The 27,798-nt window shown below is 36.8% G+C and overlaps 1 protein-coding gene across 2 annotated transcripts in view; it reads right to left on the bottom strand.

Moving 5' to 3' along the window:
* The window catches only part of LOC123565324 (deleted in malignant brain tumors 1 protein-like), an 85,840-nt gene that overhangs the window by 14,924 nt on the left and 43,118 nt on the right, over positions 1 to 27,798 (bottom strand). For both annotated transcript variants that reach the window (XM_053550052.1, XM_053550053.1), the window contains exons 11-32: positions 24,911 to 25,073; positions 24,094 to 24,254; positions 23,227 to 23,415; positions 22,853 to 23,005; positions 21,699 to 22,010; positions 21,137 to 21,463; positions 20,578 to 20,886; positions 20,005 to 20,167; positions 19,414 to 19,586; positions 18,790 to 18,904; positions 16,758 to 16,984; positions 15,862 to 16,197; positions 13,951 to 14,087; positions 9,780 to 9,954; positions 8,700 to 9,020; positions 7,066 to 7,197; positions 5,319 to 5,531; positions 4,473 to 4,700; positions 3,783 to 3,887; positions 2,510 to 2,717; positions 1,795 to 1,904; positions 620 to 801 (exon numbers count right to left, since the gene is read on the bottom strand). In XM_053550052.1, the coding sequence (XP_053406027.1) occupies positions 620 to 801; positions 1,795 to 1,904; positions 2,510 to 2,717; positions 3,783 to 3,887; positions 4,473 to 4,700; positions 5,319 to 5,531; positions 7,066 to 7,197; positions 8,700 to 9,020; positions 9,780 to 9,954; positions 13,951 to 14,087; positions 15,862 to 16,197; positions 16,758 to 16,984; positions 18,790 to 18,904; positions 19,414 to 19,586; positions 20,005 to 20,167; positions 20,578 to 20,886; positions 21,137 to 21,463; positions 21,699 to 22,010; positions 22,853 to 23,005; positions 23,227 to 23,415; positions 24,094 to 24,254; positions 24,911 to 25,073 (4,439 nt within the window). The remainder of the gene's footprint in view (positions 1 to 619; positions 802 to 1,794; positions 1,905 to 2,509; positions 2,718 to 3,782; positions 3,888 to 4,472; positions 4,701 to 5,318; positions 5,532 to 7,065; positions 7,198 to 8,699; positions 9,021 to 9,779; positions 9,955 to 13,950; positions 14,088 to 15,861; positions 16,198 to 16,757; positions 16,985 to 18,789; positions 18,905 to 19,413; positions 19,587 to 20,004; positions 20,168 to 20,577; positions 20,887 to 21,136; positions 21,464 to 21,698; positions 22,011 to 22,852; positions 23,006 to 23,226; positions 23,416 to 24,093; positions 24,255 to 24,910; positions 25,074 to 27,798) is intronic.

Genomic DNA, 27,798 nt, shown 5'->3' with positions numbered 1-27,798 from the left:
ATCTTACACTAATACTTTACTGAACCTTAAATTTGCCTGTATTTATTTCTTTATCTGAAACCTAGTAGATCTATCTCGAATTCTAAGAGACTGGGTGTTTTACTTCGAGACAGAGTCTAACTGATGTCTGACAAACAAAATGAGACACAATGCATTTATAACAGAATGTGTGGTCATAGCTCCAAAAACACTTTTAAAAGTAACAAACATACAGGATCATTCTGAAAGTACTAAACATTTTGAAACACAATTTACATGCATTTTATTTCCTATAATTGCAACACATAGTCACGCCTTCCTATAGTAGACTAGACTTCAACATTCTTCTTTAAATGCTACACATCGAGACGCAAATACATAGAAACTTCGAGTTCGCATTTGACAGAGTGAAAATGCATACATTTAGAAATAATTTAAAATTTATTCGACCTGTTTGCAGGGCTACAATGCTGCAGAATAGCTTTAAATATTTAAATATAGGGGCCTACTGAGACTGTGTGGATATAGTTAGTTAGTGCATTAACAAGGATGTGAATGTATTCAATGTGTTTATTTATGTCAGTAAGGATTGTCAAACCAAAGGATAGTTTTAGTTAAATCCATATCATCATATCCTTACATTTACTTCGCCATAAGCTGAACAGCAAATACTTCGACCGTCTGCAAAGCCAAGCTCCCGACAAACTTTCCGTGCCGTGACGTCATCGAAATCCTCATCACAAACCAAAGACCATGTGTCGTTCACGTAATACAAAACTGTTCCATTCGTACTTGTAGAACCCTCAGGTCCAGACAGTTTCACTAAAACAAGTAAGAAAACCTTGGATTGTTCTGTTATAACTGTATAAATTAGACACAGGTAAATGCCTGTTATCAGATTTTTGCCATTCTGGAGTTGACTCGACAAAATAAGATTCCAGGTTGGCTAATCTACGTGACTTTTCGTACACACTGCGAAAATCCCTCGATTGATGTAACATTTATGTTTGTAATTTCCTTGTTATTTGATGGATTTTACAAAAATAAAAAGTGTCAACGACAGAAAAACGAGTGCCTTCCTTTGCATACAAAGTCTTCCATCTTTAACTTAGTATTGTCATCAAACAATTCGCGAAAAGCATCAAGAATTTCTTGAAGATGAATTGTGACAAGAAAGCACCCATTTCCTGTCTTTTAAAGATTTTCAATTTATCAAAATCTGTCAAGTTATAAGAACATAAGAAGCAAAAATGTTACCTGAATCAAGAGATTTTCTCCGTGTGTATGTTACCGAAAAATCACGGGTTGACCACCCTGAATTCTAGATCTAACATATTTAGACGAATATGTTTTCTGAAGATAGAATCTAGATGTAGCTAAACACTTGAACCTTAACTTAAAAACCGTGTTTGCACAAGACCCACCTTGGTATGGTCCCCGTTGAAGTCGTTCGTATCATTAAATTTTGATACAGAACACTACTTACTACTTAAGCCTGGAAATGTTCCAGCTTAATGTTCCGATTGGATATGTTTGTCACGTGTGGGTAGGAACAGAATAACTCAAAAACAAATCTAGTTAACTGGCATGAAAGCAAAAATAATCTTAGCGCTAAATATATCTGTTAACTGGCACGAGAGAAAAAACCTCAATGCTAAAAAAAAATTTAACTGGTAGGAGAGAAAAACTAACCCTAAAGTTTTGAATGGAAAGGTAGCTGTTACTAGCTAAATTACCATTAAAACGGTGAAAACAAATTGTGCTACTAATAAGTCATTAAAACTAACAAGGAATCTCATCCAAAGTATTTCTTACCGCTTGTGTAACAGAATACACCCTCGTCATCTTTGTGCGTCTGACAGTATGTCGACTCCTGGAAACCCTCGTGAGGACAGTCGTTCAAGTTTTCTTCGTTACCCTTACATCTGCAGGAGAAAAACATTACTAGAATATAGTAACATATGGACTAAATATTGGTTTGTTGCATGCTGATTCAATCGCTAAGCATTATAGTGGTTATTTATTTCCAATAACATTTCAGTTATTGTTGCACCACTGTAGACATTTGAATGTAAATGTTCTTACAATCTCACAACTGTAGAGACAGTAGCAGTGTCTTTAGTAATATCTTTGAAAAGATCTTTGGAAGAATAGATCGCCACCAAGCAACATTAATAGCATAGTCTTTTCATGATAAGCAGTGAAACATACAACACTCCTCGTCCGGCTTAAGCGGAATTCTAATACAGTAAAATAAATGCTCTCTATGATCCTAAAGGATTTAAAGCTTGCCTCTAAGAAATGTTAAATTACTCATCAAATGTTGACTGAAAAGCTAAATGAAATACATGGCCTTGTACTTGACATGTGCGATACCGCTTGTGATTTCTTTACTGAACTCAGAGAAGTTCACTTTCTTTCAGAAACGCATGTCCGTTGCAAACCATATTAATATCATTTATAATTATTGTATCTGAAATAATTCTTAATTATGTTTCCACTCATTTCTGATGATAAAACCCACGTGTACCTATAATTGATGGCATATGCTTTTCCAGACGGCTTTTCCAGGTATTCTCCGCTGTATGTTTGTCCAGTGACAAATCCGAGTTGCCGACATGTAACATTTGATTCCTCGCTTCCCCACGTGTTACTACATATAGTATGCCATTCTCCGTTGTACGTAAACTCCACCCTGCCGTAACGATGGTTACCTCCAGAAATACGGTACGCAACATCTAGATTAACATCAAATAGAGCTTTTATTATGTTTTTTCTTTTCTTTTAGGGATGAGAAAAACAATGTAGATAAATTCAAACAATTCACATCAAAACAATACCCCTAACTAACTAACTAACTAACATGTACATCGATCTTTTTTAGGTTTCTCATTTCATATTTCATTATTCATTGCAATGTCTAAATATAAAACCTGCATGAGAGCTCATTTCGAAAACAATAGCGGATAACCAAATACAAATACAAGTTTTTATTATAAAAATTAAAATTATCTATTTACGAGGAGTGTAGGTAAGAAGGAATGTTATTGGTAGCTTTGGGATTTTGCCTGTGGTGACATAATTTCTAACCAGGGAAGATGTAAAACGCTTAACAAATTTTATCGTGATTTTTAATTCTTTTTTCTGTTTGAATCAACAATTAATAAACTTTTTATGTGAAAATATGTAAAAATAAGTCTGTATTAAGGATGAAACAATAGGTGTTTCAGAACGAGGCCGGGAGTAGGTTACATGGTGCTAATCCATTTCCTTCCTTATTTCATATTAATAAATCTATATACATACTTTAAAACTATTATTCAGTAATAAGAAAACCACATATAGCCAGATATTTCTAGTATAGCTTACTGAATTTCTAAAATATTGAGATGTTATACTTACTGAACAAAGAGTACGTCAGAATGAGAATGCGCTTTTTTACACATTTGAATAGCATTTAGACCCTGTTTACTTTCTTATGAATGCAGTGTTCACTTTATTTTCGCTACAGAATGTAAGAATATTTGTAAGTTGTATCTAATGTGTCAAATTAAAAGACAATCTGTCAAATTAAAATATCGACAAACCCTTATTTTTGCACAGCTTTCTTATTAAAAAGTTTTACCGGCACCTCTTCATTCTGGAATAGAATTTAATGGACTTCAACGAGAAGATTTAACTTCTTTAATTCTAAATCGACTTGTTTTCGGCTACCATGTTGCATAGCATCAACATTCTCTCGTATACACTGCACTAGATTGTGACCCCTATAAACAAATTGTCAAAGTCTCAAGCAATTCTACCTGTCTCATCAAAACAAATGACTCCAGCGTAATGACCTCTGTCTTCACACTGCTTGACATGACCGAACCCAGCGTGGGGACATTCACTCAGCTGGGTTTCATTTCCTGTAAAAAATAAATGCGAGTGTTACTTATAATTCCTTTCAATTTCTGTAAAATAGGATGGTTCAAAGATGCCTCATTTACTACACTGAGGTATACAGGGTATATTCAAACTATAACTCATTGACTTCAGTAGTGCAAACAATGAATTTAACCTAAAGACGTTCACTGCCACAACTGCTGAGCAGCAAGCTGTATCATTACTGTTGTTATGGATAACAAAAGAAACTACAAAATAATAAACAATTGACAAATCAGCGCGGCCAGATAAGTAAAAGGTCATCAAAACACAGATTCTCTATATTGAAATCTAGTGTGTCCCGTTTCAAAACACTATTTAGACATTGTATCTCGGTGCACCTTCTGAACTGTTCACTGCGAATGTTCAAATTCAGTTAACAACAACTACAAATTTTTGAAAATTGACTGATTCTAGAAAATCATGTTGCACGTATTGCAAGAGATACAGCGGAATTAGCAATTTTATAAATGCATAAATATTCGACCAATATGAAATCAAAAGGGCAGGGCCGAAAGTTTTACCAACGTAAGAGAATGGGCTCTCCCGAAAAAGGATCGATGTCTTACCAATACACTTTACACTGCTTGTCCAGTATGGTCCATTATAATCAAGGTAGATAAAACTGGATTTGTAATGATAATAGGCTGATCCATTTCTAAAGCCAAGTTCTCTACAGACAACGCGGGCGTCCTCGTCTGACCATCCCGTCCAACAAATGCGACCGGGAACACCCAGATATTTCAATACAACCTGACCTGTATACTTCAGTGATCCCTTTAGACTGACAGAATATTCTGAAAAGAAAATAATGTAAACTTACTGTAGATACTGATATAATGTGTTGAAACATAGCAAATATTTTCTTGAGTCTGACAATGATATTGAAATAATACAACTGCCATAGTATTCTGCGATAGTGTACAGCTGTCATCAACTGGAAACAGTAGAGACTCTTGTACTGGTAAGTGATACACAAAATATTACTTCCTAACAAATTAATCACATGCTTAAAACTGACTTGAATGTTAATTCGAATGCAATGGTTAAAATATCTCTATTACTTATTCAAAGTTTGTTTCAGTATGTCAATAGATAGTTTGTCCTCCCGCGGCTTTTTTCACCCGCGAAGCTGTTCCTCCGGTGGGAGTTTTCATCAAATCATAGATGGTCCACCCGCTGGAGTTGTGTCATCCGCAAAGTTGGTCCTCTCGTGGCAGACTCACCACCAGCACAAAGTCGGTTCTCTGTAGCAGATTTGTTTTTCACCGCACGATTTTACTTTAGTTTTCAATCTATACTTAACAAATCATGGGAATGGACTCCATGGGACTTTACCATTTCAATTGCGTGAAATAAAATTGCATTTATCTTAAAAATGCATTTGCACAATCTCCCCCACCCGAAATGCTTACCAGTTTGAGTTCTAGTTCCACTGTAACATGCAACTGAAGCGTAATTTTGTCTGCTACATCTTGTGTCATTTTTGACGTATTCGCAATCCGTAATCTGATTTTCTGTGCCGTTACATTTTGGCCGGATTTTTGCCATTGGTGCCGTGCTGTATCCGTACGGTGAACAACATACCGCAAGTCCGTGATCATGGCCAAGTACACGACATACAACCGCTAATATATAACATTTCTAATTTAACAATTGACATATCGGGAAAATATGTGAAAGTCCTTTCCAAATTGTGAAAGAAAATTCATTTTTTCATAACAATACTATACATTATTTATAAACAAGAGCTGTCCTTAAGAGAGCCAAGCTCGACTATTCGAAATATTGTCACAGAAGCAGGAAATTATTACCCAAAATGTTAAATATCGAAAGAGTTTTAAGTTCGAAACGGGACATAATTTGACCAAAATGCATATCAGAGTTATGGGACTTGATGCTATCAACTAGTTTAATAACCCCGAAGAAACATGTTAAGTTTCAATTCCATATCTGCATTAGTTTTGGAGATAGTAACTTGCATGTAAAACTTTAACCAGAATTTTCTAAGTCCAAAAGGGGGCATAATTTGCACAAAATACATGTTAAGAGTTATGGAACTTGACCCAGTGAGGTTGGTAACTGACCTAGAAAAAGAATAAATAAGTTTCAAAGCTATAATTTTTATAAAAGCTGTTTGTACTTGCACGCAAAACTTTAAACCAGGATTTTCTAAGTCAAAAGGGGGCATAATTTGCCCAAAATACATGTCAGAGTTATGGGACTTGATTCTATCAACTAGTTTTATAACCCCGAAGACACATGTGAAGTTTCAATTCAATATCTGCATTAGTTTTGGAGATAGTAACTTGCATGTAAAACTTTAGCCAGAATTTTCTAAGTCCAAAAGGGGGCATAATTTGCTCAAAATACATGTTAGAGTTATGGAACTTGACCCAGTGAGGTTGGTAATTGACCTAGAAAAAGCATAAATAAGTTTCAAAGCTATATGCCTTTAAATGATAGCTGTATGTACTTGCATGCAAAAACTTAACCAAGGTGTGACGCCGACGCCGACGCCAGGGTGAGTAGAATAGCTAGACTATTCTTCGAATAGTCGAGCTAAAAAGGCATGCTTATACAGTTCTTTATTTCACATACTTATAATTTTATTTTGACGTTTGAGAGCTCAATTTACAGACTCGTCTGCCGATTAGGGAAATCAGCATGATTTACCTTGCCGTATATAGGTAAGAACCACTATCGTACCGAATAACACTACCTAAATAACGGACCATTCCATTATAAAAAGTACAAAAACATCGCTGACCTCGAAATAGAAATATAGTTCGACACCCATACACATGTGAGGGAGTCAACCTGCTGACTTGCAGAAGGTCAGTGGTTCTTCCTAAATGCCCACATAATTATGCCAGATATAATGCTCGAAGTCTTCATCTATCATCAAAAGATGGCGGAAAGTCATCATTATGACCAAGTAAATTGGTCCAGAAAAATAAAATTATTTTATTTCTATTCGTCTTTTCAGATATTCTAGTATACGCAGTCTAGACAAGAGGTAAGTAACAAGACAATTTTCAAAAATGGGGTATCTCAAAAACAAATACGCTCTTCTATGCCTTAGACTGACTTAACTTTTGTAAAGATATTGCATATTATCCGAGGTATGACCAATACCTATTCTTTATAAAAAAAATATACCTGCTTCTTTGTCGGTGAAAGTATCAGCACAAATTGTATTCCAATTCTTAGCAGCGAATCTGGTTGAGGGGACGTATACCTCCACAATACCATTTGTCCGTTTTGTACGATAGTCACCGCGATTGAGGCGAGCTGTAAATGCAAAGAATTTGTATCATTTCTGAAATAACTACAACAAGAGCTGTCTCCATAGGATGACACATGCCCCCGATGGCACTTTGAATGAATAGTTATGGCCGATGTTAGAGTTTAGGACCTTTGACCTACGGAGCTGGGTCTTGCGCGCGACACGTCGTCTTACTGTGTCACACATTTCTGCGTAGTTATTTTAAAATCCATGCATGAATGACAAAGATATGGACCGGACACGCCCATCAATGCACTATCATGAAAAATGACCTTTAACGTCTAAGTGTGACCTTGACCTTTGAGCTACGGACCTGGGTCTTGCGCACGACACGTCGTCTTACTGTGGTACACATTCATGCCAACTTATTTGAAAATCCATCCATGGATGACAAAGATATGGACCGGACACGCCCATCAATGCACTATCCTTTAACGTCTAAGTGTGACCTTGACCTTTGAGCTACGGACCTAGGTCTTGCGCACGGCACGTCGTCTTACTGTGGTACACATTCATGCCAAGTTATTTGAAAATCCATCCATGGATGACAAAGATATGGACCGGACACGCCCATCAATGCACTATCCTTTAATGTCTAAGTGTGACCTTGACCTTTGAGCTACGGACCTGGGTCTTGCGCGCGACACGTTGTCTTACTGTGGTACACATTCATGCCAAGTTATTTGAAAATCCATCCATCGATGACAAAGATATGGACCGGACACGAAAATTGCGGACAGACCGACAGACCGACAGACGGTTCAAAAACTATATGCCTCCCTTCGGGGGCATAATTAAAAAGATAGTGAAATTCATCACCTAAAAGATTCGAAGCACAGAGATGGCAATATCTTAATTCTCTGGGAATATTATTAAATCTACCATTCTCAATGGGTAACATATGGTTAGTGCATCTAAATTTACATAACGTGATTGCAAGATCAGTTGGTAGAATCTTAAAATAATTTTCAAATACAAACTCCCCTTTATACATTCTATAGTTAAGGCAATTATTTGAATCCTGAACTGTACTATACCAATTCTGTATAAACTGATCTTTGGCTCTGTTTTTAACAATTTTCTTAAATACATTACTAGATTCAACACTTTAATTTAACCAATAATAAGAAAGGCCAAGACTGTTCAGGCTTTCACACACAAACTCAATCCAACTACATTTCACAGCACTTACTGTAGATAGTAAATATGCGGTTTTGTACAATGTCAAACATATTTTACCTTCTTTAGAGTTAACAATTTTACTCCAGAAACTAAGAATTGTGTATTTGATTTGTAATGGGAGTGGTAAAACACCTAACTCACCATACAACATACAATTTGGTGTAGACTACTTCATATTCAAAATAAGTTTTAAATACTTATAAAAACCAGAACGTCACTAGTGCACGCCTATTCAGTGACTAACATTTCAGATCCCGTGACAACTACGTATGAAATGAATTTTATCTGCTATTGTAATTAAGTATACAATCAATTAGTTCCCAACCTGAATTATAACACTTTACACCAGCATCGTCGTAATGTGAACAGCGTGATATAGTTTTCGCATCCCAGGATGCTCTGCACTCCAGGAAACGTTTCTCGTCACCCTTGCACTCCACGTGGCTCATCCAAATAGGCTGTTCCGTGCTCCCCTTCGTCACCAGTATTGTAGATTCACCTCCTAAGTAACCAGCTTGGCGGCAAAACACATCAGCATCAGCATCTTCCCAATAAAGGTCACATATTGTTCCCCAGCGTCCGTCAAAGTATATTTCAGCACGACCTCGGCTATTTTTCATATCAGCTACTCGGTATCTTATGGGTTCTGCTCAATAGAAAATGACCAGTAACATTAACTGATTTAAAATAAACACATTTTGAGAGACTAGGCCTTTTATGTATATTTATGTATTAAGTCAAGGGTCATAAATGTGGTCTTACTGGATGAAATCCGTAGCAAAACCCTAGATGCTCAACCAGACATCCTGAAAGACAAATCTATAACGTTTTATGACTGTAGCTCAAACACTTTTTCAGATATGAGCGACACAAATTCCGACCGACGGACATCCGGCCGCACAAATGTAGAGACAAAGACAAAGCCGAGTGCCTTTAATAAGATACGTGCGACACAACCGTTTAGGTCCCTTATGCATAATTATTTTTGATTAAGTCATGGGTCATAGTTCTGTTCCGACTAAGTGAAATCTCGGACAAAACCCTAGGTGCACAACTTAACACGATGGATAACATTGCTATGTTTCATGATTCTATGTCACAAACCCTTTAAAACATTATTATGCCACACAGACTTTTAAGATCATTTATGCCTATTTATGGTTAAGTCAATGGCCAAAACCCTTGTCTGGCTGAATCAAATCCCAAATAAAACGTAACAAGCTGAATTACAATCCTATGATGTTTGATGACTCTAGGGACGACACCAGTTCGAACGGACGGACGGACACAGTCAGAAGGAAGGACAGTCGTACAGACGTATGAGGCAAATCTAAGTGTTCTCCAAAAGATTTTTGGGGGGTGGGGGGCGGGGGCACAACCAGCATAACATTTTTACTGAACTTACCACTGTCCATGGAGCATACAACGGCAGCACGTGTACCGCGGTTGTTACACCCGTGACCTTCCTGCAATGGCGGAAATGCACACTTGGATAGACTCTTTTCACTTCCAACACAATTTACTGACGACAAAATCATGGGTAACCCACCACTGTTTGAACCGTTTGTTGCATATCCAGTCTGAAAAGAAAACAATCAGCATAATTACTCAGTAATACTTTTATGTTCTAGTTGTATTGTGTAGATACATGAAAATAGTCAGAAGGACTAACAACTCCATTTCAAATCATGCTGTAGGCAAAAACAACACAAAAGTGCATCAAAAACATGCAGTCTGAAAATGCAAATTTACATTCATGGCATTAGTGTTTTGTCAATTGCAGAAAAAAATGAAAGTAAACGCAAGTTGAAGGCAATGGTTCTGATAAATATGAAAGTACTATGTTCATTAATTTATTGTCTTATTTAAAAGATGAAGAAATGCATGTTTGCAACATAATACAAAACGTTATCAAGTTATACTTTCACAAAATTTCCGCAGCAGGATTCGTTCTTTCGTCATATAGATAACATAATAATAACAAGAGCACCGCCTTGCGGGTGCTGACGCTCATCTGATTTTTTTTGTATAATAGAAATATTGTCCTACCCATGATTTTCTAAGTCTAAAAAGGGCCATCATTCTTGCAAAAAGCAGGATAGAGTTATGTTTTTTGATGTACAGTGTCCACTTATGATTGTGAAAAACTGTTGCAAGTTTTTAAGCAATAGCTTTGATAGTTTATGAGAAAAGTTGCCTTAAACATAATACTCAACCAAGAAAATGATTTTCTAAGTCCAAAAGGGGCAATAATTATTGCAAAAAGCAGGATGGAGTTATGTTGCTTGCTGTACAGGGTCAGCTTATGATGGTGAACAAGTGTTGCAAGTTTCAAAGCAATAGCTTTGATAGTTTAAGAGAAAAAGTTGGCCTAAACATAAAACTTAACCAAGAAATCTGATATTTTCTAAGTCCAAAAGGGGCCATAAATCTTGCAAAAAGCAGAATAGAGTTATGTTTCTTGCTGTACAGGGTCAGCTTATGATGGTGAACAAGTGTTGCAAGTTTTAAAGCAATAGCTTTGATAGTTTAGGATAAAAGCTGACCTAAACATAAAACTTAACCAAGAAAACTGATTTTCTAAGTCCAAAAGGGGCAATAATTCTTGCAAAAAGCAAGATGGAGTTATGTTTCTTGATGTACAGGGTCTGCTTATGATGATGAACAAGTATTCTAAGTTTCAAAGCAATAGCTTTGATAGTTTAGGAGAAAAGTTGACCTAAACATAAAACTTAACCAAGAAATCTGATATTTTCTAAGTACAAAAGGGGCCATAAATCTTGCAAAAAGCAAGATGGAGTTATGTTTCTTGCTATACAGGGTCAGCTTATGATGGTGAACAAGTATTCCAAGTTTCAAAGCAATAGCTTTGATAGTTTAGGATAAAAGCTGACCTAAACATAAAACTAACCATGCAACGCCGACGCAACCAAACCGACCCGACAACGCTCAAGTTATGATTCAAAAACTCATCATTTTTTTTCAAAAAATCAGATGAGCTAAAAATTATACAAAACCTGGCTTTCAATGTGATGAACACATTGTCAACTGGATGTTAGTATCAAAGTCAGATTTTTTATATTTTAATTTCATTTTCTGATTTTTTATGCAACTATAACTATAAAAACAGTCAGAATGGTGGCTGTCACGTGAGACAGGGCGCTCAGCGTTTTCGATTTCTGGATAGTAAAATTGAGCATATCGGAGGAAACAAGAGCTATCAATGAATGTTTTGTTTTATTCGTTCTTATTTGATTACACTGCGCTGCGTAGTTATGGCCGTTTCTGGCCACACTAATCAATCGTAGGCCCAACGAAATTTGAACTTTGAGACCTGTTATCAAATACAAGTCGATGCCTGGGTGTAATCCTGTCACAAATTGACATACGGGCCTTATTTAATCTGTAGTGTAAATGCAGGTATTGCATCATCTTTTTGTAAATTTTTGAGTTATTGAGGTAAATGTCAGATTTCACGCATAAAATACCTCTCATGTTTTTCTGTATTTTATAACTTAAATTTCCATGTAAATTTCGTTAAATTCGGTTCAGTAATAAGAAAGTTGATATTTTATAAACTTCAGTAATTTATGTTTTTATCCCCAAAACCACTATAATGGGCCTCAAATTGTCAATTTCAATCCGCGCCAAAGTAGTCAGATTTCCCGGCTATATCGTGAATCCCGTGAAAATGACAATAGTCATAGCATACGGATTATCCGTGAATCCCATGAAATTTTGTATTTGGCGGGACATTACCCTTTAAATAGACTGGACTAGATATGCCTTGCGCACACCACCTTCCGACATTATAGACGAATCTATGTCTGATTAATTTTTCTTGCTAGAAATTTATGCTCGATCGAGCTTCTTCCGCCAGACGATTTTCCTGGTGATGTCATAACCCGGAAGTACAATGCCCGAGGTTCACTTGTCTTCACTCGCCTGGATGTGATATTCCCAGCACAGAGCTTACGTCCCATGGTTGTGCCGTAAACCGCAAAGACGCTGATTTTTGTTATCCTCTGAAGTCAGCTCAGGGATGCAATCACCTACCACCATAGGGAGCCAATACGGAATCAACGTATTCACGGTTTAAAGGGACTTTATTTCAAGATCCGTTTTGATATTAATTGTGCTACTTAAAGTTCGCAAATAAATTAAAGAACTGTGACACGTCACTTTAGAATGGAACTGTAAGATCTTTTGTATCCGGAGATACTGAACTTTGATTTTTTTCTTTCTTATAATCAGTTGTTTTTTTTTTCATATCATCTATGCATTGTTAATAATCATCTTATGTAAATAAATTTGTAAATATTGTAAAGGGTGTTGATTTGTTTTGATGGTTACTGTCGCCGGTACGGCCTTTCCTGTCACAATGGGGTCTGGTATATAAAAGGGGACCTTAATTCAAAGCCCGGTTGTCATTTTTAGAAAATGTCTGGGTATTGGCGGAAGTATCATTATTTTGTTTTGTAATGTTTTAGCTGTTACTTTCCAATCAAATTTGTCAAAGTTCAAAAATGTTAAATAAACTTAAATATTACAAAATGTTTTGATGTTGTTTACTGAAATTATTAATTACCAAAATCATCCATAAGGAGACCCGCGGTTTCCCTCCTGACTAAGTGATTGATACCCTACAATATAGTTTTGTCAGAGAAAACAAAACTGTTCATGCGTGAATATTTTGAATAGACAAGATAAATTCAAATAAGTGAAGATTTTTTTTTTTGGGGGGGGGGGGGAAGAATGGGGGGGGGGACATGGCTGTATCATTCCCTTTCATCCACTTTCATCCATCCCAGAAAAAATATCACGCACATCTACATTTCATATTATATGTGTGATGGCGTGAAGCAACTATTTTAATATTTAGAAGTAACAGAGATATAGTTAAAATACATCGAAACATTAAAATGTGGGCATAATTTAATAAATGTGTGTGCCAGAGTTATGTCTCTTGTATTATACGATGCGGGTGATGATGAGGAACACTTGTTTTAACCTTAAACCAAACCCATCAAGTGAAATATAAAAAAGCATAGGTAAGAGAGGGAGAAAGAGAATTAAATTAAAATTTTAACCAAGTTCGGGTCTAAGAAATGGATGCAGACGGATGAGTAGGATAGCTAGTCTCTGACTGTTTTCATATAAATGAAAAATATATGAATGCAAAAATGTCTTTTCTACAACGTCTTTTGGCGCCAAAACTATGTTGACCTTTGCCGGTGTCTTAACCCTTACCATGCTAAATTTCTATTATGGACTGGTCCATCTTCCAATTTGGGCAGTACCATTTATCATTTGAAGGGGTGTTTACTAAAAATTTACTGACTGAATAGCGAACAGTGAATACCATGATCAAACTGCACGGATGTGCAGGCTGATCTTGGTCTGCACTGGTCGCAAAGGCAGAATCACTTGCCGCCAGTAGGCTAAGGGTTAAGACCCATACTTGCTTTAAGTAATTCAGAATATGTTCTTGAAACAGAAGATATATACCTGGAAATTAAATCTGTCTCTGTATGTATAAAATTGCATTGATATCTCATCATTGCGATATATCTTACCGTGAAGTTTAATTCTCTACATAAAACTTTAGCATCGTTGTCGTCCCAGTCTGCATCACAAACTGCCCCTTTTACACCATACCTTTTTACTTCAATGTTTCCAAAGGATTTGCCTTCAGATATAGCCACTTGTAAATCTGGTAAAATAATAATTTATCATTGTATCATCAATAATTAAAAAAAACATATGATACCCTTTTAGGTATTAAATAATTATATTTCAAAGGGAGGATTCTGTAAACAAATATTTTAAATCTGCTTGTCATAGAAACGCTTGAGAGGTCTATTATCCATTTTATGATAGACATAATCTTATTATTTCTTAAGTTTCCTAATATCTAATAAATACGTGCAGCACGTGTTTCTTGCTATACCTATTTCGTGCATGTGATAAGTAAAACACACGTGACGTATGCAAGTGACCACATGGTATTAACTAATATCGATGTTTATCCAACTGAAGAGCGATATAACAAGAGCACCGCCTTGCGGGTGCTGACGCTCATCTGATTTTTTTTGTATAATAGAAATATTGTCCTACCCATGATTTTCTAAGTCTAAAAAGGGCCATCATTCTTGCAAAAAGCAGGATAGAGTTACGTTTCTTGACGTACAGTGTCCGCCTATGATGGTGAAAAACTGTTGCAAGTTTTAAAGCAATAGCTTTGATAGTTTATGAGAAAAGCTGACTTAAACATAATACTCAACCAAGACAACTGATTTTCTAAGTCCAAAAGGGGCAATAATTCTTGCAAAAAGCAGGATGGAGTTATGTTTCTTGATGTACAGGGTCAGCTTATGATGGTGAACAAGTGTTGCAAGTTTCAAAGCAATAGCTTTGATAGTTTAAGAGAAATAGTTGACCTAAACATAAAACTTAACCAAGAAATCTGATATTTTCTAAGTCCAAAAGGGACCATAAATCTTGCAAAAAGCAGGACGGAGTTATGTTTCTTGCTGTGCAGGGTCAGCTTATGGTGGTGAACAAGTGTTGCAAGTTTTAAAGGAATAGCTTTGATAGTTTAGGATAAAAGCTGACCTAAACATAAAACTTAACCAAGAAAACTGATTTTCTAAGTCCAAAAGGGGCAATAATTCTTGCAAAAAGCAAGATGGAGTTATGTTTCTTGATGTACAGGGTCAGCTTATGATGGTGAACAAGTGTTGCAAGTTTCAAAGCAATAGCTTTGATAGTTTAAGAGAAATAGTTGACCTAAACATAAAACTTAACCAAGAAATCTGATATTTTCTAAGTCCAAAAGGGACCATAAATCTTGCAAAAAGCAGGACGGAGTTATGTTTCTTGCTGTACAGGGTCAGCTTATGATGGTGAACAAGTGTTGCAAGTTTTAAAGGAATAGCTTTGATAGTTTAGGATAAAAGCTGACCTAAACATAAAACTTAACCAAGAAAACTGATTTTCTAAGTCCAAAAGGGGCAATAATTCTTGCAAAAAGCAAGATGGAGTTATGTTTCTTGCTGTACAGGGTCAGCTTATGATGGTGAACAAGTGTTGCAAGTTTTAATGCAATAGCATTGATAGTTTAGAAGAAAAGCTGACCTAAACATAAAACTTAACCAAGAAAACTGATTTTTTAAGTCCAAAAGGGGCAATAATTCTTGCAAATAGCAGGATGGAGTTACGTTTCTTGCTGTACAGGGTCAGCTTATGATGGTGAACAAGTGTTGCAAGTTTCAAAGCAATAGCTTTGATAGTTTAGGAGAAAAGCTGTCCTAAACATAAAACTTAACCAGACAACCCCGACGCCGACGTCGATCAAGTGATGACAATAACTCATCATTTTTTTTCCAAAAAATCAGAAGAGCTAGAAATGTATCTCAAACATATGATTCAATATGAGGGATCTGCCTACATTTAGAGTGTTAATCTAGGTCAACTACTGTATTTACCTTCTACTGGCGGCGAAACATCCGTGCAAATCACTGATGCATAACTTCCGGAATCACATTTCACGCCTGGACTCATATCCTTTGTGCAGTTGGTGAAATCTGTCTCTTGACCCGTGCACTGCACGTTAGCAACTTCTATAGGGTTATAATATGTAAGTTTAGGTCCGAGACTCGAGCAACACTGGGCTTTTCCATCTTTATACCCCACGTTTCTACACGCCACTCGTGCATCAACGTCGTCGAAGTCAACGTCACAAACTGCCACCCAGCGATTGGATGTTTCATTTAATACTTGTATCATACCGAAGTTCGGGGTTGGAGCTGCGGACACTCGCACTGAAAGTAAAGATTGATCATATGCAGATGAGTGGTAATTAAGTCAGAATTAGTGCCCAATTTCTGTGATATCATTTGAATTCGCTGGCATGAGATTTCGCGCAAACGGCAGAAAAGCGAGGTTTTATATATGCGCATTATTCGTAGTATTCGGGAACAAAAATGATTTCGCAGTATTCCGGACAGGACATTAATTTGGATAACTATTTATGTATACATAATGGATGAATGTTAGCGCGGTCTTAAAAAGAGCAGAATACGCGAAAAATTCGCCCAACGCGAACAAAACTGATTTCACAGTCACATGAAATCGTGAACGGCTATTTCATTTTTCATAATAAATCAATAAGTAAAACTGTTTCTAGGCATCTTAATTTATTTATATGGAAGTAGAAATCACTGCAGCATCTTCTTATGTCTTAAATGTATACCTTTAATTATATACTGAATGATATTTAGCGTGTATACGTATTATGTCAAATTATATATATCTATATATTATACTTATATACAGTCTAAATCTAGCTGTATGTTCCTAGTAACTCAGACTGTTGACTTACCATTAGCATAGCACTTGACTGCCATATCGTATTTGTGTGCAAGACATTCGTCAGGAATTGTCTCCCCCATTCCAGATAATAGACACTCCTGTAGCGTTGCCTCTGTTCCTACACAGTTCATATTGCTTAACCAGACCGATCCATTCAGACGAGGGTAGTTAGGTATTGGAATAACGACGCCATATTTAAAGTTCAGCTGTCTGCAAACTACAGTCGCCTCAAAATTACTGAAAATAAAACCATGTAAATATACCGTGTATACAGCCAAGCTCGACTATTCGAAATATTGTCCCAGAAGCAGGAAAATATTACCCAAAAAGGTTAAATATCAAAAGAGTTTTAAGTTCAAATGGGGGAATAATTTGACCAAAATGCATATCAGTTATGGGACTTGCTGCTCTTAACTAGTTTTATAACCTCGAAGGCACACGTGAAGTTTCAATTCAATATCTGCAATAGTTTTGGAGATAGAAACTTGCATGTAAAACTTTAACCAGAATTTTCAAAGTCCAAAAGGGGGCATAATTTGCCCAAAATACATGTCAAAGTTATGGGACTTGATCCAGTGAGGTTAGTAATTGATCTAGAAAAAGAAAAAATAAGTTTCAAATCTATATGCCTTTTAGTAATAGTTGTATGTACTTGCACTCAAAACTTTAACCAGAATTTGCTAAGTCCAAAAGGGGACATAATTTGGCCAAAATGAAGGTCAGAGTTATGGGACTTGCTGCTATCAACTAGTCTTATAACCCCGAAGACACATGTGAAGTTTCAAATCAATATCTGCATTAGTTTTGGAGATAATAACTTGCATGTAAAACTTTAACCAGAATTTTCTAAGTCTAAAAGGGGGCATAATTTGCTCAAAAAACATGTCAGAGTTATCGGACTTGACCCAGTGAGGTTGGTAATTGATCTAGAAAAAGAAAAAGTATGTTTCAAATCTATATGCCTTTTAGAAATAGCTGTATGTACTTGCACGCAAAACTTTAACCAGAATTTTCTAAGTCCAAAAGGGGGCATAATTTGGCCAAAATGAAAGTCAGAGTTATGGGACTTGCTGCTATCAACTAGTTTTATAACCCCGAAGACACATGTGAAGTTTCAATTCAATATCTGCATCAGTTTTGGAGATAGTAACTTGCATGTAAAACTTTAACCAAAATTTTCTAAGTCCAAAAGGGGGCATAATTTGCCCAAAATACATGTCAAAGTTATGGGACTTGATCCAGTGAGGTTAGTAATTGATCTAGAAAAAGAAAAAATAAGTTTCAAATCTATATGCCTTTTAGTAATAGTTGTATGTACTTGCACTCAAAACTTTAACCAGAATTTGCTAAGTCCAAAAGGGGACATAATTTGGCCAAAATGAAGGTCAGAGTTATGGGACTTGCTGCTATCAACTAGTCTTATAACCCCGAAGACACATGTGAAGTTTCAATTCAATATCTGCATCAGTTTTGGAGATAGTAACTTGCATGTAAAACTTTAACCAAAATTTTCTAAGTCCAAAAGGGGGCATAATTTGCTCAAAATACATGTCAGAGTTATGGGACTCGACCCAGAGAGGTTGGTAATTGACCTAGAAAAAGAAAAAATAAGTTTCAAAGCTATATGCCTTTAATTGATGGCTGTATGTACTTGCATGCAAAAACTTAACCAAGGTGTGACGCCGACGCCGACGCCAGGGCCAGGGTGAGTAGAATAGCTAGACTATTCTTCGAATAGTCGAGCTAAAAATATAGTTCCCCATGGGAAATTAACTTTCCCGTGGGAAATTAACATTCCCATGGGAAGATTTACCACATTTCTTTCCCATGGGAAAAGACCGCATTCCTATGGGACAATGGTTTTCAATGTTGCAATTGGCTGCTGCTTTGTTAGTGGCTTTAAATTAAATTGAAAAGAGGACGTGACGTACTTTACTGACGTGTAAGATTTTTAAGGTAGCATGTACAGAAATATTTGTTTTTTGCCACATATTGGCGTGGCAAATTAAAACTGGCGGCCATTATTAATCAACTATCTTCACCTTATTAATGTATTCTTCGTGCACACGCTTCCCCATGTATTGTTGACCTTGATCTGCACAAAACCTTCTCCAGGATGAATTGCATTCTGCAGACGAACTTCAAACTTGGACTGTTCTGAAAGACAACAGATATAAGTAGTATTTATACTGGACATAAGCGTTTTTATTTCTCTAACATCATTTTTCAAACCTCAATCACTTTTTAGTTTTTTATAGAGTTTATCGTCATGCAGACACAATTATATGTCATATGGTGACTTTCCAGCTTTTGATAGTGGATGAAACCCAAGAAGCATTACCGCAGACATGAGCGGCAGACACTCAGTCATTTTTATACCAATCATTAACAAGGCAAGCCCTTATAAATGAAAACCAGAACAAAATTTCTAATTTAGTATGTAAGTGTTCTTTAACGTGTATATATGCTCATTTACTACGATTAATTGTAGAAAGGCTTTCCTAACTGCAGGCATTACAAATAACATGTACTTTGAAAGAACTTGTGCACTTAAAAATGCGTTTGTATCAAAATACTCGAGTTAGGTTTTGTGACACGATCCATGTATTATCCAACTCAGAATACATAACAGGTGTTTGAACTGTGTTTTGCATCTGACCACTTACCTTGTGTTTTGTAGCAGAACACAGCTGCATGTGACAACACGAAGCATCCACTGACATTACCAACATCAATACCAGGGCAGTCATCTAGACGCTGCTCCGTGCCATTACAGTCTGGTCCCCGCATCCAGCGGAGGTCTAATGTAGCACGCATGCGCACATCAGTATTGTAATATCTAAGGGAAAAATCGAGTTTATTACACGAATTTAACCTGTAATACTGTATATTAACTTGTATTTGATCTCTTATATTTTACAATGTGTGGTTTCGGTAGATCTACCGTATTTTGTACTTGCTGACATGCAAATTTCTCTTATTTTCAAACATTTTTATTTTGTCATTTTAAATAGCACAGAAAACTTCAGCTGTGCAGAGGCTTTAATTTAGTTGTACCTCATATCTCTACATATCCCACTTTTAAGAAATAATGCTAATGCACTCGCTTATATGTGTCCGTTTGTAATTCTTAGCGAAAAGTAATATTTTATGCTTTACTTTGCTTATTAAAGTGATTGCTTTTGTTATTTTGTAAAATTGACAAGAAAATTTACCTCACAATATAGAGTGTTTTGTAAATAAATAAATTCACTTACTTATAAGCATATCCCCCGGTGTATCCTTTCTGTTTACAGATCACGGTGGCATCCTTATCGTCGAAGTTTTCTGCACAAACATAACCTTTCTGTGTCATATGCTCTATGAGAACAGGCCCACTACCCATCCCAGCACTGTACTCCTCTATACCTACTTCAATACCTGGAGGAGGGAGAAAGAATGGTCATTCAAAACAATCTTCGAACTAGTGTAAGAACCGGAAACTGTGAGTGTTCGAGATCTAGACATGTTACCTATTTCGTCAGAAACTATATACAAGTTTAATATATGAATCATATTAAACTTAAATATATTCAATTCACTAACTATACTTAAAATGATGAAATGTATATCGTATAAAAGAGCAGTAGCTACATTCATGTAGGGTTGTACTGAAACTTGTTCCTCAATAACTTAAGTACCAGTTGTATGTAAATGACGACAAGTAGGCTAAATTATTGATATAATGCGTACAGATACTGAAAAAGGTTTCAAAAAGTGCACTGATGTTTATTTCAAAGCGTTATGATAAGAAGTATCTGTTCATTTCAGTGTGTATTTATGATAGTTACCAAGCGGGTTTTCCCTCGAGCAGACGACAGACGCGTACTGTTTTGAACTACACGCTGCTGCTTTTCCGAAACTTTTTGCACAATCGTTGTAATTGCTCTCCCTTCCCGTACACCTAGAGCCAATGAACCCTATCTTTGGACTCTGAAATCCAAACGCTTCACAGCAGAGACTTTTGCCGAAAGGATACCCCATGGTGCGACAGACGACTGCAGCCTCTCTATCGTCAAACTCGTCGGCACAAACAAGATAGTAGGCACCATTTTGCCAGACCTTCACCGCGCCGTAATTATCAGCTTGGTCAGTAAAAACTGCAAGCAGATTAATTATTAATATGTAAAATCGTAAATTGTTTGTAGAAAGCAGTATAATCTTGTGAAAGACCACAGGAATATTTAGACCAGATTGCCAATGTGCCTTGGACTGGTACGTGTCAGATAATTTTGTAAGAAGAACTGTTTTAGCAATCATATGAAAAAAAGTTATATTGTCAAGTATTCGATTTACAATAGTTATATATGATTATTGATGTCTTACCAAGGTAAAAGACTCTGTACATACCATTCCTTTTACAGCGGACCCCTGCATCTCGTTTATGGGTAAGACAGGTAGACTGTACCGCCTTCCAACCCATACTAGGACACGACAGAAGGCTTTTCTCGCTGCTGTCACACGTCATCCCAGACAACACTACAGGACCGGTCCCGCGTCCGTAATATGAGCTCATAAATGCATCTCCATCCGGGAACCCTAGCTGACGACATGTGACCCTTGCGTCATACGCTGACCAAGCAGAATCGCATATTGTTCCATTTTGACCATCAACTTCTATCTCAACACGACCGTAAAAGTTGGTCATCTTATCATTTACGAGTTTAAGACGAACACCTGAAACACAACAGAACATATTCCTGTCTTTGAAATAAATAACAAATAAACTTATAAATATATATAAATATAACTTAAAAATAAAGTCTTACTGACATCTCTCAAAAGGCCACGTAACTAACTGACCGTTCAAGCTCTTTTTTCCTTCAATATTATAAACCCTTAAATATTTAAAAAGTTGAATATTCTAAAACCAAGTATACAACCAAACACACACATCTTTTGAAACATATACCTGTGTTCTTATAACAAAGCACGCCTGCAGCTTTCAGTGACATAGAGCATTCTATGGGAACACTTTCGTTCTTATCGCATTCAGAGAAATCTTTTTCTTTTCCAGTGCAATGCACGTCGGTAAACCAGATCGGTGCTGTTCTTGTATATATTTCCGGAACACCAAGAACCACTCCGCCTTTGAACCCTTTACTTCTACATAACACGTCGGCGTCGGTATCATCCCAGTCGTCAGCGCAGATTGTTCCATTCATGCCGTACTGCTGGGCTATCACCAGCCCGTGACTTACACCTTCTATTATGTATTCCGTTTCTGAAAAATGTGTAGGGTAGATTTTAGATTCCTTGTATAGTCGTGGTGGTAAAGCAACTGAAATGAAACTGTTGAAATCTTTATGGTTGGAATAATTTGTCTTAAACCTACTTAAATTAGCCAGCTGGTGGCAAGTGATTTTACCTTTGCGGCCAGTGCAGACCAAGATCAGCCAGCACATCCGTGCCGGCTGATCATGGTCTGTACTGTTCGCTATTCAGTCAGTAAATTTTCAGTGAACATCCCTTCGAATAATAAGTGGTACTGCCCATACTGAATGATTGACCAGCCCATTTTAAAAGTTTAGCAGGGTAAAAGTTATCTAGATTATTCGTTTGAAATATGTACTGCTGAATATGTGACTGATCATTCTCTGTTCACAGTAAACGCAACAGTTAGGAAAGAGAGATGGCTTCTTCCAGGTACTGAATCGAAACATAAAATTAATATTAAGCTCGATGCCAGTAGTAGGTTACGATCTGATATTTTCTGGCAATGCCACTATGCATTTTATTTATTTTGTTGGATTTAACGTCGCACCGACACATGATAGGTCATATGGCGACTTTCCAGCTTCAATGGTGGAGGAAGACCCCAGGTGCCCCTCCGTGCATTATTTCATCACGACTGGGCACCTGGGTAGAACCACCGACCTTCCGTAAGCCAGCTGGATGGCTTTCTCACATGAAGAATTCAACGCCCTCACTCTCGAACCCACATCGATGAGGGGCAAGTGATTTGAAGTCAGCGGCCTTAACCACTCGGCCACGGAGGCCCCGCCACTATGCAATGCGGGTTTGATTAGTAAAAACAGATATCGAAACATTAATGGTGTCACTTACCGGCGCTGGTTCCCGACTTGAAACATTGTACACTGGCGTAGTTATGGGTAACCATGTTACATGTCCCCTCTTGGAATGTGCAGTCAGTATATATGTCACTTCCACCGGCTATACATGTCAGATTTGTGTAAAATTTCCAAATTGGTTTAACGCCTGTAAATATAGACATATAGCATCAATATGAATATGTAGTTTCCGCGACACACCTGCATTCGTGTCTGGCAGTCGTGGGCATATCTTTTCTTCCTGACATTGAACTCGACAATTGCTTAAAAGTTCTGTACAATCTAATGGTTATGAGTAATATGTCACACATAATGTGATTTCTAACATTAAAATAAAAATACAAAAGAATTCGTAACAAATTTTCATACCAAATGACCCTGGGGCTAAGACTTTAGCTGCGTCAAAGCCCATTTCCCGACACACTACTTCCGCATCCGCTTGCTCGAATCCGTCCCCACAGACCACATTCCAGTCCTGTCGGTCCCCGCTGGTAGGTGACAATATTTCAACGCGACCAGTCACATAGTTCGAGTTCTTCTTACCATCCATAACACGTACTATAAAACAATCAGTGAAACTGGAGTATGGCGCAAGTTTTTTTTATAACATGTGTTTTCCGTCTTTCAGATGCAGTAACTATTTATACAAGGACTTAGACAAATTTAGTTGCATATAGTCTATGAAACAATCGACCAGATGCAAACCAAAAAAAACTAGGAGTTACATCATGGGCTATTATAGAAGAAAAACAGACGTACGAACAAAAGTGGGTCGGTATAAAGTAATTTATACGTAGTGTGCTAAAGATGAAATTAACAAGTACACTTCCCAAATTGACACGATCAGCCATTAACAAAAAATATGAAAAAAATGTGTTTTATGAACAAAATTAATTTGTAAAATAACAACAGGAGAAAACCATACAAGATACATTGTGAGAACCGTGCCATATACTGCCATAAAACCGGTCAACATCAAAGACTAATGAAGCATACAATTTCTGCAACTATTTTCATCAAATGAGCAGTCGGGAAGACAACTGTTAGAAACCTTGGAAAGTAGCAGAACGAGCATATAGTTTGCTATAGAAGATATCCGTTTAATATGTTCCTCTATGAACACATACATTCGTATCTTTTTGACATTCAAACTATGTAAACACACTTTAATATTGGATATACGTGTACATATCTCGCCACGAGACAGAAACAGCGAATAATATGACTGTACTGTACCTTGTCCATAGCAGTATACTCCAACATCGTGACTGTGATCTAAACAATTCCTAGCCGCCACGGACCTCCATCCCGCATTGGAACATTCCAGCAAGGACTTTTCTAGGCCCGAACATTCATAATTGGCTATCACTACATCTCCTGTGGACTGGGGAAAATCACTGCAAAAGAGGAAAATACGACCATTTTGGGAAAAGAAAACTTGAAGGGTGATACCGGAGCACAAAGCCTGTCTGTGACTCATAATTATAATACATGCGGCTGTAGTCTTAGTTATGAAATTCAAAGTCAGAACATGGGGGTTTTACATATGCATGGGCGTTCTAGCAAATTAAAAGCACAGGGATCCGTCACATGCTATGATAGAGGGGAAAAAGTTTTATGCTAGAGGCTATGTTTATGTTTTTATGGGTGATTTTTTTACATATAAAGCCCTTGAATTTCATTTAAAAAACTTTTTTTTTAAATCCCCTCTATCATAAAACTTTTTCCCCTCAGCTATCATAGCATGTGACGGATCCCTGTGGTTAAAAGTACATTCGTAAACTAAACACGAGGATTTGTGGTTACGCTAAACCACTGGAAACATAAAAAAATAATTGTACAAATCTTGTTTGAAACTTCTGAATAAAGGTGGGCTAGGAAATTCATTTGATGAAATCGTCAGGACTTTCTATCTGTACGGTCCCCGACTAACTGATGATGAAGTGTGCTTTTCAAACAGATGGCACGTCGGGTCGTGAGTTACATAATGATATAATTATACTTTCGTCCTTCAGTCAAAACATAAAACTACGACGGACTACTAAGTATTTACCTGTAAGGTTCACCTTGTGTAAAGTTTTTGTTGATTTCTTTGCAAACAACTGAAGCTTCGGTGTCCGTCCAGTCAAAATCACACACAGTACCGCTGACGTCATCATTGCTAATTTGGACACGCCCATAATTCATACCGCCATCGGCCAGGTAAACAGTTGGAGCTAGAAGATAAAAGCACGTTTGGAAATGCAACAGTAAAGTTTGTTTCCTCTTACTGTAATAATTATGATATAATTATGATGCTTGTAACATTGCAGGCCACGCAAGTTACAATCGAAACTGCAGTTGGCAATTGGCATTCTGTAGGAGTTTGAAATCCTTTAAATTCCTGAAAATGTATGAATTTGGCTTTGTTGAAGCGAAATCCAGAGACTATCCAAAAAAAAAAACAAGAGCTGTCCGTAAGACAGCCAAGCTCGACTATTCGAAATATTGTCACAGAAGCAGGAAATTATTACCCAAAATGTTAAATATCAAAAGAGTTTTAAGTTCGAAAGGGGACATAATTTGACTAAAATACATATCAGAGTTATGGGACTTGATGTTATCAACTAGTTTTATAACCCGAAGAAACATGTTAAGTTTCAATTCAATATCTGCATTAGTTTTGGGGATAGTAACTTGCATGTTAAACTTTAACCAGAATTTTCTAAGTCCAAAAGGGGGCATAATTTGCTCAAAATACATGTTAAGAGTTATGGAACTTGACCCAGTGAGGTTGGTAATTGACCTTGAAAAAGAATAAGTAAGTTTCAAAGCTATATGCCTTTTGGTAATAGCTGTATGTACTTGCACGCAAAACTTTAACCAGGATTTTCTAAGTCCAAAAGGGGGCATAATTTGCCCAAAATACATGTCAGAGTTATGGGACTTGGTGCTATCAACTAGTTTTATAACCCCGAAGACATATGTGAAGTTTCAATTTAATATCTGTAGTAGTTTTGGAGATAGTTACTTGCATGTAAAACTTTAACCAGAATTTTCTAAGTCCAAAAGGGGGTATAATTTGCCCAAAATACGTGTCAGAGTTATGGGACTTGACCCAGTGAGGTAGGTAATTGACCTAGAAAAAGAAAAAATAAGTTTCAAATCTATATGCCTTTTAGTAATAGCTGTATGTACTTGCACGCAAAACTTTAACCAGAATTTTCTAAGTCCAAAAGGGGGCATAATTTGGCCAAAATACATGTCAGAGTTATGGGGCTTGACCCAGTGAGGAAGGTAATTGATCTAGAAAAAGAAAAAATAAGTTTCAAATCTATATGCCTTTTAGTAATAGCTGTATGTACTTCCACGCAAAACTTTAACCAGAATTTTCTAAGTCCAAAAGGGGGCATAATTTGGCCAAAATGAAGGTCAGAGTTATGGGACTTGGTGCTATCAACTAGTTTTATAACCCCAAAGACACATGTGAAGTTTCAATTCAATATCTGCATTAGTTTTGGAGATAGTAACTTGCATGTAAAACTTTAACCAGAATTTTCTAAGTCCAAAAGGGGGCATAATTTGCTCAAAATACATGTCAGAGTTATGGGACTTGACCCAGTGAGGTAGGTAATTGATCTAGAAAAAAAAAAATAAGTTTCAAATCTATATGCCTTTTAGTAATAGCTGTATGTACTTGCACGCAAAACTTTAACCAGAATTTTCTAAGTCCAAAAGGGGGCATAATTTGGCCAAAATGAAGGTCAGAGTTATGGGACTTGGTGCTATCAACTAGTTTTATAACCCCGAAGACACATGTGAAGTTTCAATTCAATATCTGCATTAGTTTTGGAGATAGTAACTTGCATGTAAAACTTTAACCAAAATTTTCTAAGTCCAAAAGGGGGCATAATTTGCTCAAAATACATGTCAGAGTTATGGGACTTGACCCAGAGAGGTAGGTAATTGACCTAGAAAAAGAATAAATAAGTTTCAAAGCTATATGCCTTTAAATGATAGCTGTATGTACTTGCATGCAAAAACTTAACCAAGGTGTCACGCCAACGCCCACGCCTACTCCGACGCCGACGCCGACGCCAGGGGTGAGTAGAATAGCTAGACTATTCTTCGAATAGTCGAGCTAAAAACACAAAAAAAACAAGCAACATAACCACGACAAAAAGAAATTCGATTGTGTAATCATAAATGTACACTTTCTTTGTTTTCTGATAGCAACGTTATTAAACGTTACATTTAAGAGTTGCCAATTTAATTATCGCAGTGTTTAATATCATTTTAACCTTTAGCCTGCTGGCTGATCATGGTCTGCACTGTTCGCTGTTCAGTTAGTAAATTTTCACTGAACACCCTTTTGAATAATACATGGTACTGCCCAAATTGAATGATGGACCAGTCCATTTTAGAAATTTAGCAGGCTAAAGGTTAACAGAAAATGGCTGACAAAGTGAGTGTATTTTAAGTTGACTCTTAATTGGAGAAGAATTTTAGTCAAGGCATGTAGATGACGCCCCGTTAATGTATTTAATGTGCCAGGTAACAGGACCTATAATATGCCTAACAGGACCTCGATATAAAGTCTCATCTGAAAAGTACTGCATGTGGTTTGTTTAAATTGGAAAAGCGTGATCCCTCAGCCAACACTGAACCAAAGATCCGCCTCTAAATTGATTGAAACATACTATAACAGGACTTATCGAGATAAACAATCTGCTCCGGTCTCGCTGTAGGTAAACAATATGACAAAAAAGTTGCTATAATGATCTGTAAATCGTTTTAATCACTCACCTGGAATACAAAACTAAATCCCATAAATACTAAAACAATGTAATGGTTGACTAAGAAAAATATGGTCACATCTGGGTAGTAAACAATAAGTTTTAATAAAAAAAGGAGCGGATGAGATTTCGTAACTTAACACGTAGATGTACCCACATTCTGTAT

The sequence above is a fragment of the Mercenaria mercenaria genome, chromosome 8 (genome assembly GCF_021730395.1).
Source record: "Mercenaria mercenaria strain notata chromosome 8, MADL_Memer_1, whole genome shotgun sequence".
Classification (NCBI taxonomy): domain Eukaryota; kingdom Metazoa; phylum Mollusca; class Bivalvia; order Venerida; family Veneridae; genus Mercenaria; species Mercenaria mercenaria.
This window is presented reverse-complemented; position numbering and strand designations above follow the sequence as displayed.